General features: G+C 46.6%; 1 protein-coding gene across 1 annotated transcript in view; it reads left to right on the top strand.

The window, feature by feature from the left end:
* Nucleotides 1-3,589: 3,589 nt before the first annotated feature.
* LOC127578772 (protein-glutamine gamma-glutamyltransferase 2-like) overlaps nucleotides 3,590-10,721 on the top strand; it is a 45,220-nt gene continuing 38,088 nt past the window's right edge. The window contains 1 exon segment of the mRNA XM_052031214.1: nucleotides 3,590-3,694. Within this exon segment, the coding sequence (XP_051887174.1) occupies nucleotides 3,685-3,694 (10 nt within the window). The 5' untranslated portion in view covers nucleotides 3,590-3,684.

Genomic DNA, 10,721 nt, shown 5'->3' with positions numbered 1-10,721 from the left:
ACCTACCAAACTTGCAAACCCAAGCACCAATAAAGACAAGGACATCAGGCAGAAGAGAACACCAGCACCTGCAGGTTCCCTTCCAAGTCTTGCATCACTGACTTGGAAATATTCTGCTGGTCATTCATCATAGCTGGAAGAATGATGAATCATTTAAATCCTGGAAGAAAGCACTGTGGGAGTAGCTTCATCAGAAGGACTTTAGCAATTCAAGAATGTGGCTCACCACCATGTTCTCATGAGCAAGTAGAAATGGGCAGAAAGTGCTAGTCTGGTTTGTGTTGTCCAGATCCCAAAAATGAATATGATTTTTTAATACATAGGGATCACATAACTGGAGTTAGAGATTCTGGCATAATTCATGATGATAATGAAGAAAAGAGAAATTGCAAGTGAACCATCACACAACTCACATTTGTATAACTTCTTAATTAAGTACCACAGAATATTTCAGATCTTGATTTAGATGGACATAGGATTAACTCAAAATTTCTTTCTAGTGCAAATAGCCTCCCCTGGCATTTCTCTCTCCCTTCTCTCTTCCTTCTCTATCTTCCCTTGTATGTCAAAAGAACACTAAAGTTACCAAATATCATGTGACCTCATAACTTACAAACCATTCAAGGGTCAAATGATCTGATAGGTTAGAAACCTGTGTTTTAAACTTTTAGGAATGCTAGAAGTAAAAACAGAAAATGGTAGAAGCTGTCAGAGGTCAGGCAGCATCTGTGGAAAGACTAGAAGTTTCTCTTTCTACAGATACTCCCTGACCTGCTAAATACTTTCAGCAATTTCTGTTCTGTTTTGCCAGTTTCCAGCATGTGCAGTTTGGTGCCCCCACCACTGTGCTGATATTTTTGATATACTATCATTCATATCACTTTCCCCATTACATGTGGACACGAATGTCCATAAGTAGGCCTTACTTAATAGACTCCACCTTTTAGGAAAACCTGAACCCAGCCTACCTTTGCCTGCGATATACCACACCACCTGCTTGCCCAAAGGAACATCAGTCATTTGTAACTGTCATCCTGGTTGCCTTTGCGGTTGCCGAGACTTGGATGTTTGCCCCCACATTTATAACTGACGGAGATTTAACTGTTATTGGCTGTGTGAGAGTCTGACCTGTGGATTTAATAAATGGCAATGAATCAGAATTTCTTATCCCATGATGATCTAGAGTTAATTGAGTTGAGAGATTACAATAACAATATTCGCGGACACTACAACCTTCAATATCCTCTCAATATTATGAATTTAACCCCATGTGGTGATCCAGTGATGTACAACTTCTCATGATTCACCATGTCTCTCCTTTCTGACTGAGGATGCCACTGATATTTATTGGTGACTGACTGGGCCACTCCTTCCTGACCCCAGTGCCTAATTGCTGAGACCCTTTCTGGCCATTGACATCAATCTCCCCAGTTCCCCTCTGATCTCCAACTTGGTTCATGGTACCTCCCTCCACATTGATCATAGGCTGCAAATCCTCTTTGTCAAGTCTCTGAATCACCTATACCAAATTTGCAAGAATTCACCAATATTATCTTTGTTTATCTTGCATTAACCTTCCATTTATTTTAGTATAATTCAATAGCTCACAAATCTATAATTAAGTTGCTCTGCACGTGAGAAAATACATTTGGTTGCTCTGTCTGCCCACAACTGATTTCACAACCTCTTTTCCTTTGATTATATTAGTATGATCTTGATTTTTTGTTGTAATTCCATGAGTTAGTGTACTTTCATTAAGAAAATATTATTTTGTTTAATGTTCAGCTAATAGCATGCAACGATACGCAAAGTTCATTAATCATTTGAATAACGGATGAATCATTTCATTCCATCATTAAGTGGATGATTTCATCTCCAAAGCCTTTTGTGAAAAAGTATCCAGATTTGATGCAGCCAGGGTTGCAACCTACCAATGCTTTTTTTGTTGTCTTGTGGAGAACTAAACAGCAGAGATACAGAGTGCAAAACAGATTATGGAACTTCAGCAGACAAATGTCCAACTCTCCGGCATTTCCTTCAGTCAAAGCTTAGTCATAGAGTCCTGCAGCATGGAGTCAGGCCTTTTGGCCCATCAAGTCCATGCCAACCATCAAGCACACATCTATGCTAATCCCATTTAAAAAAAATTTCCCCACATTCCCATCAACTCCCCCCCCCCCCAGATTCTACCACTCATCTACACACTAAGGGCAGTTCACGGTGGCCAAGTATCCCATAAACCCACATGTCTTTGAGATGTGGGAGGATACTGGAGCACCTGGTGATTATCCGTGTGGTCACTGGCAGAACGTGCAGAGGTTCAAGAGCAGCTACTTCCCTTCAACCATTCAGTTCTTGACCCAGCTGGCACAACCCTAATCACGAGAGCTTAACAACACTATGATCACTTTGCACTAACATGGACCTTGTTTTCTTTTTGTTCTAATTGTGTTCTTCCTTGTAAAAATTGTGTATAATTTATGTTTAATTGATGTTTTTCTTGTGAAAGCTGCTTATGTGATGCTATATGCCTGTGATGCTGCTGCAAGTAAGTTTTCTGTTGCATGTGTGCATGCGTGTACTTGTGCACATGACAATAAACTCGACTTTGACTCTACATGGACTGCACTGGAGATCAGGATTGAACATGGGTAGCTGGAGCTGTGAGGCTATCAGCTTTCTCAACTGCTGCCTGTGCTGTCGTTTAGTTGTTATGTGTTCTCTATAAAGTCCTTTGCTTCTTGAGGGAATGTTGAAAAACCAAGTGTGATCATTTTTTTGTCTGTAGGTCAGTAAAGTGTCTTGCTATTGAACCTTTTGGCCATTGTAATATTGCAATAGTTAAATGTGTTGTTCTTGCTGGTCTGGCTACAACAAAGCATTTAACTTACCTTTGCTTATTCCTTAATAGGATGCATGGTTCTTTGGCAATTGTTCATCCTAATTGCACTTAAAAAGGCAATAGTTAGCTTCTCTCATGAACCACTACACGTTTTTAGATGAAGACCTTCCTATGGTTCTATGAAAAGGAAATTCCAGGATTTTGACGAAATGAAAGATATGAGTCCGATTCTCAGTGGTGTGCAACTTGGATGTGAGCTTGCTTGTACCTGTTGCCTTTCTAGCTGGCAGAGACCACAAGTGCCTGAATTCTCTCTAAGTCTTGCATCATGCAGACATGGGAAGCTGCACTATCCTAGGAGGTGTGAAAGGAACTTAACATTGTGCAAGTGTCCTCATTTTTCATTTTATATTGGGGTTGAATTACCCTTTTTGGATGGTTGTGCAGCCATCCGTTTACTGGCAGTTATTGTGGCTGACTATTGGGTGAGTCAAAAAATTCCAATTAAACTATGGTTTGGATTATTGTATTCTGTTTTTTTAAGTCACAGTCTAAAGAAGTAACAGGGTGGCGCTGTGTATGTTTAGAACATTGTACAAGTATTTTGGAAACTTTTTGAAAGCATTTACTTAATTGCCTGGCAGGTTAAACGAAGATAGTATCTACATCCGTTTCAGAAATATGTCCTAATTTAAGCACCACCTACTAAGGCGTGGTAATGTTTAAGTCTGAGGTTATAAATAGGTATAAGCAGTCACTGCAGAAGTAGAAGTGGCTTTCTCATCTAGAGAAGTTGATCTGGGTGTTTGACAGAGAGAGAAAGATCATCTTGTTGCAGGGACATGGACATTCGTGAGTTCAGTTTTAATGCTGAAGGATTGCTTCCTTTGCTTTCTCTTTTGAATGTTCATTCCTGACAAATGATTTCTTTGTTCTGCTTTGTGTTTATAAATATGCAAGCAATTAGCATATAATATGGTTGAATAATGGTTGTCTCAGTGAGTGACAATGGTGTCTGTCTTTTGATCCTTGTTTTTAGAAAAGCTAAAACTCCTCTCTTTTTGGTATTATTTTGATCACGGATGAAAGTTGAGATTGAATATTTATACCTGTTTTGTACCTGGCTTTTCTTGTCGATGTTTATCTTTTGCTGAGGTACTTAACATGCATTTTTTAAAATTTTAAAATATGTTTTAAGAAGAATAGCATTGTAGAGAATGTTACAAATCTGAGTCTATTTAATATTAGCAGAGAATAATCAGAGGTGTTCCTTTACCATAATAATGAATGAACTCAGCAATGAAAAATCAAGGAAGTTTTGAAGCCAGCTTTGTGATACAATCAAATTGTACTCTACATGGTCTATATATTGCCAGTTGATAATGAGACAGTTTGTGTGGGGTGGGGGTGGTGGGTATTGGTATGATTGGCTTCAGGGTGACAAGGTGGTGCAGCAACTAATGCTGCTGTCTCATAGCTCCAGGGACCTGGGTTCAATCCTGATGTTAGGCGCTACCTTTGTCGAGTTTGCATGTTCTCCCCGTTATCGTATGGGTTTCTTTAATTGGCTACTGTGAATCACACCTTGGTGTAGGCAAGTCACAAGGGAACCAAACATGGGCTGATAGGCGTGTGAGAGAGAAAAAGCTGGAGGGCTACAGGAAAGGAAGGAGGGGGCAAGGTTCCTGTGTTGAGAGCTGGCATGAACCTGATGGGCTGAATGTAATGTATTGTAGCGACTCACTGCACTGGCATCGAACCAGCTCCCGACATCGCAAACGTCATCGGAGGCCCCGATTCAAGATGGCACGGGGCCCTCCTCCTTCCCCATCATCGGGCTAGGAAAGTCCGCGTGCGGGAAGGTCAGGTGACCCGTGCGTGACGTCAGCACGGGAACTGTAGCGCGGGAAGTTTTGGGACATTAAAAGCGCACTGCGCCCCTGTCATTCATTTGACTTCTGATTTCGAACCAGCGACTCTGTGTCTTCATTTCATAGTGTGTAGCTAGCCGCTAGCCGCTACATTGGTGACCCCAATGGACCCAAATGTTTTTGGACCCATGATGTCTGCACAGCAAGAGGTACAGGCAGTAGCCCTTAAACTGGGCCAGCAGGCCAGACCCTGCAATCGAACGCACCCCACCCGCCACCAGGTCTGAGACACTGACAGACCAATGGTGTTTCTACCACCAGCGGTGGGGCGCTGACACCCGCAGATGCTGGCCACCATGCAGGTCCAGGAAATGCCAGAGCCAGCCGCCGCTGATGGCTACGGCGACTGGCCACCCAGATAGCCTCTTGCATGTGTGGGACAGGCGTTCCGAACATCAGTTCCTAGTGGACACCGGTGCCGAAGTCAGCATCATGCTTCCCAACAGCCGCGAGACTCGCAACTGCACACCAGGACCTGCCCTCAGAGCTGCCAACGGCAGCGCCATTCGGACCTTTGGCACCCGTTTGGTACACCTCCAGTTCGGCACCTGCAACTTTACTTGGAGGTTCATCTTGGCCGCCGTTGCGCAACCACTCCTCAGGGCCCTCCCGTGCCCGTGCCCGGCGGCTACCCCCAGACAAGCTCCGCCTTGCAAAAGTGGAATTCCAAAAAATGGAGGAGCTGGGGATCATCCACAGGTTGAACAGCCCACATGGTCCCCAAGGCAGCTGGAGGCCGGTGACCCTGTGGTGATTACTGACGCCTCAATGACATTACTAACCCGGACCGGTAATCTGTGCAGCACATTCAGGACTTTGCTGCCAACCTGCACGGGCGGTCCACTTTTTCCAAGTTCGACCTCGTCCGCGGGTGCCACCAGATCCCGGTGCATTCGGACGACATTCCGAAGACGACGCTGATCACACCTTTCGGCCTCTTTGAATTCGTCCGGATGCCCTTTGGTCTCAAGAACGCTGCTCAGTCCTTCCAATAACTGATGGATGCGGTCGGGGGCGACCTTGACTTCGCCTTTGTATACCTCGATGACATCTTGATCGCCAGCAACAGCCGCCAGGAACATTTCACGCACCTCCGCCAACTCTTTTCTCGCCGGAGGGATTTTGGCCTGATCATCAACCCAGCCAAATTCCAATTCGGGCTGGAGACAATCAATTTCCTGGGCCATCAGATCGACAAACACGGCGCCACGTCACTGCCTGCAAAGGTCGACGCCATCCGCCATTTCGCCAGACCCACCTCCATCAAGGGCCTGCAGGAATTCCTCGGTGTGGTAAACTTTTATCACTGGTTCATACCAGCCGTGGCCCGCATCATGCGCCCGTTGTTTGCTCTCCTGTCAGGAGGAAGCAAGGACATTGTTTGGTCGGAAGAGGCTCACTCTGCGTTCGTCAAAACCAAGCAGGCCTTGGCGGACGCGGTCATGTTGGTGCATCCTCGCACGGACGTCCCGACTGCCCTCACGGTCGACGCCTCCAGCACAGCGGTCGGAGGCGTTCCAGAGCAGCTTAGTTCTTCAGCAGACACCTTCGACCACCAGAGCTCAAATATCGCGCCTTCGACCACGAGCTGTTGGCGTTGTACCTGTCCATCAGACATTTCCGTTACTTCTTGGAGGGCAGACCGTTTACAGCTTTCACTGACCACAAGCCGTTGACCTTCGCCTTCAACAAGGTCTCAGATCCCTGGTCAGCACGGCAGCAGCGGCACTTGTCGTACATCTCAGAGTTCACCACTGACGTCCGCCGTCTGTCTGGGAAAGAGAACGTGGTCACGGATGCACTGTCACAGCCCACCATCCAAGTTTTGTCCCGGGGTGGATTTCGGCGCCTTGGCGGAGGACACAGCGAATGGACATGGAGATGCCCAGCTATCGCGCTGCAGTCTCGGGCCTGCAACTGCAAGACCTACTGTTAGGCCCCGATGAGCACACCCTGCTCTGCGATATCTCCACAGGTAGACCCCGCCCCATCGTCCCAGCTGCCTGGCGCTGATGGGTGTTTGATGCCATCCACGGCCTTGCACACCCATCCATCCGGACTACTGTCCGGATGGTGTCAGACAAGTTCGTCTTGCATGGCCTGCGTAAACAGGTTTCCGAATGGGCCCGGTCCTGCACTCACCACCAGACCTTGAAAGTACAGCAGCATGTCAAGGCCCCCCTGCAGGATTTTCAACCTACCCGCCGGAGGTTCAACAATATCCATGTCAACCTGGTCGGCTCCCTCCCAGTCTCCTGAGGAGCGCAGTACCTCCTCACGATTGTCGACCATTTTACCTGCTGGCCTGAAGCCATTCCCCTCGCAGACACCTCCACCCAGTCCTGCGCACGGGCCCTTTTGTCAACTTGGGTGGCCCTTTTCGGTGTCCCAGCACATACCACCTTGGACAGGGGAGCTCAATTCACCTCCGGCCTGTGGTCTGCCGTCGCCAACTTGTGGGGTTCCTGGATCCACCTCACCACAGTCTATCACCCGCAATCCAATGGGCTGGTGGAGAGGTTCCATCGCCACCTGAAGTCGGCATTCATGGCCCGCCTTAAGGGGCACAACTGGGTAGACGAACTCCCCTGGGTCCTACTGGGGATACGCACTGCGCCAAAAGAGGACCTGCACGCCTTGTCCGCGGAGATGGTCTACGGAATGCCCTTAAGTCATCCCAGGCGAGTTCCTACCAGCCCCTCGGGGCTGCGCGAGCGGCTTGGAAACCTGGCCCTGATTCCCACCTCGCGACGTGGACAGGCCCCGACCCGTATGCCGACTTCCCTCCAAGACTGTAAGTTCGTCCTCGTCAGGAGGGGCGCGCACCAATCACCGCTGCAACAGCCGTACGAAGGGCCATTCCGGGTCGTCAGGAACAATGGGTCTACATTCGTGCTGGACATTGGGGGGCGTGAGGAGGTGTTTACGATTGACCGGCTGAAGCCGGCTTATTTAGACTTGGACCAACCCGTGGTGGTCCAGCCAGCACAGCGCAGGGGCAGGCCACCCAAGTCATAGTTTATTTAATTCTGGTTTTCACGACGGTATTGCCTGTTCTGGGGGTGGGGTTTATGTAGCGACTCACCCCACTGGCGTCAAACCAGCTCCCGATATCGCGAACGTCATTGGAGGCCCCGATCCAAGATGGCGTGGGGCCGTCCTTCTTCCCCATCGTCCAGCTAGGAAAGCCCGCGTGCGGGAAGGTCAGGTGACCCGTGCATGGCGTCAGCGTGGGAACTGTAGCACGGGAAGTTTTGGGATACCAAAGGTGCACTGCACTCCTGTCGTTCATTCGACTTCTGATTTCGAACCAGAGACTCTGTGTCTTCATTTCGTAGTGTGTAGCTAGCCGCTACAGTAATATGTATACCAGTCAGATTCTGGTGATGTGCCAGCACTTCTACATTAAAGTAGTTGCAGTGGCATTAGATGTCACTGTGCTGGGTAAGCTGAACATGCCACATCACTATTTCTGAAAAACTGAACTCATCCTGGTTTGATCAAGTGCCAAATTTGATGATCCCAACCTGTGAATCTGGTGTGGAGGCTTATGGCCCAACTTTAATGTTGTTGAACCAGAAAACAGGAATGAAATCTGCTGACTTCTGATGTTGGGTGTTATTCTTGACCTCTAATGGCCTGGTGATTGGTGGGTGTAGGAGTATTTGAGGGTGGGGTTGGAAGATGTGTTGTTGCATCTGGAACAATGATCAGCTAACACTCCTACCAGGCTAATAGCTTCTTGTCATGGTGGGTGGCTGAATTTAAATATGACCAGCCACCACCCCAAACTGTTGACAGAATTTTGGCACCTCCAGAAAGGGAGAGGATAAAACTGGGCAAAGCATGACAAGAAAGATCAGAAACCAGAAAAACCTGCTAATGCAAATTACCCTAGTGGGATAGTCAGGACAGTGTGAGATTGATAGGAAAGCTCTGAGGAGTTTAACCTGAACAAATCAATTGAGAGAATCTGAGAATGTTAGGATAAAGAAATCAACCAAATAGAAGCAAGAAATTATCTGGAAGAAACAGAATAATGGATCAAAAAATTTCAAATTGTGTTATTAGAACATATGTTTACATTATGTGTGACTTTAAAAGCACTTATTTACTTTGTCATCTTCCTTCGAGGCACTGCTTTTCAAACCATGCTGCTGGTGAATCAACTCAACACTAAAAACATGAACAGAATTGATGAAGATGTTGATTCTGTCAGGGATCCTCCTGTGGCACCCTGAATGCCAACTTAAAACCCTGTGCCTTGGTGAACACAATAGCAGACATTTAATAGTAACTGCACATACAGTATTTAAATATAAATTACAGTGGATTTCTGTCAGAGTCGTACAGCATGGAAACAGGGTCTTTGGGCCATTGGGTTCCTGGCGACATTTAAGCATTCATAGAATATCGAACTTAGAACATAGAACGGCACAGGAACAGGCCCTCCGGCCCACGATGTCAGCGCTGAACATGATTAAATCTCTTCTGCCTGTACATGATCCATATCTCTCTAACAGCCTCTTAACACCTCTATTGTATCTGCTTCCACACCACCCCGGCAGCCTGATTCAGGCACCCACCACTGTTTGTGTAAAAAAAAACTTGCCCCACACATCTCTTTTAAACTTTCCCCCCTCATCTTAAATGCATTTCCTCTGGTACTTGACATTTCTACCCTGGGAAAAACATCCTGACTATCTATCCTATCTATGCCTCTCATAATTTTATGTCAGGTCTTCCCTCAGTCTCTGACGGTCCAGAGAAAACAATCCAAGTTTGACCAACATCTCCTTACAGCACGTCCCCTCTAATCCAGGCAGCATCCTGATAAACGTCTTCTGCACCCTTTCCAAAGCCTCCACATCCTCCCTGTAATACGGCGACCAGAATTGCACACAGTATTCTGTGTGGCCTAACACCAAAGTTTCATACAGCGGCAACATGACCCCTTTACACTTATACCAAATGCCTGGGCCAATGAAGGCAAGCATGACATACACTTTCTTTACTACTTGTGTGGCGACTATCAGTGAGACATTCATTTACACTAATGATACATTAATCACATTTTATTCTTCCCACATTCCCATCAACTCCCACTAGATTCTGCCACTCACCTATACACGAGGGCAATTTATAGTGAGCAATTAATCTTCCAGCCAGCACAACATTGGGACGTGAATAGAAACCAGAGCATCTAGAGGAAATCCATTCAGTCATAGGGTGTTCACACAGCCAGCACCTGAGGTAAGGATCCTGGTCTGGGTTGCTGAAGGTGTGAGGCAAATGCTCTACTAGCTGCACTACAATGCTTTCCAAGGTTAGTTACTTTCATTAAAATGAATGTCATAAGGTTGTTCTCCCCGGGGCACCAGATGCAGCAGGTAGTGCAGCTGCCTCACAGTTCCAGTGACCTGAGTTCAGCCCTGTCCTCCAGAGTGGCCATCTGTGTGGAGTTTGCACATTCTCCCTGTGACCATATGGGTTTCCCCTGGGTGATCCAGTTTCCTCCTAAATCCTACAGATGTCCTGATTAGAGTTTAATTGCCTGCTGTAAATTGCCCCCAGTGTGGGTGGCTGGTAGGAGAATCAGGGAATTTGTAAGAGTTAATGGGCATTTGTAAGAGTTAAGAGTTAATGGGCGGAGTCTAGGTTAAAGGGAAATAAGTGGGACAGTGGGATTGATGGGATTACTCTGCAAACTGGCAGTGGCTCAATGGGCAGAATGGCCCATTCTTTATCATAAGGAAATAAATATGTGAATTTACGCTGAGTAAATTTAAGGATGGCCCAGTTTTTATAGAGCATGCAGGCAAACTTGTTGATATTTCCCCATTTGCAAATCAGCAACTTTAGAATTTTTGAGGATATACATAGGGACAGGTGAAGTCTCCATAAATAAAGAGGAGCTATTTGAGGTCTGAACAAGCTTAAAGGTGGAT

The sequence above is a fragment of the Pristis pectinata genome, chromosome 16 (genome assembly GCF_009764475.1).
Source record: "Pristis pectinata isolate sPriPec2 chromosome 16, sPriPec2.1.pri, whole genome shotgun sequence".
In the NCBI taxonomy this organism is placed as follows: Eukaryota; Metazoa; Chordata; class Chondrichthyes; order Rhinopristiformes; family Pristidae; genus Pristis; species Pristis pectinata.
The sequence above is the reverse complement of the archived record's forward strand: the minus strand, read 5'-3'. Positions and strand labels throughout refer to the sequence as shown.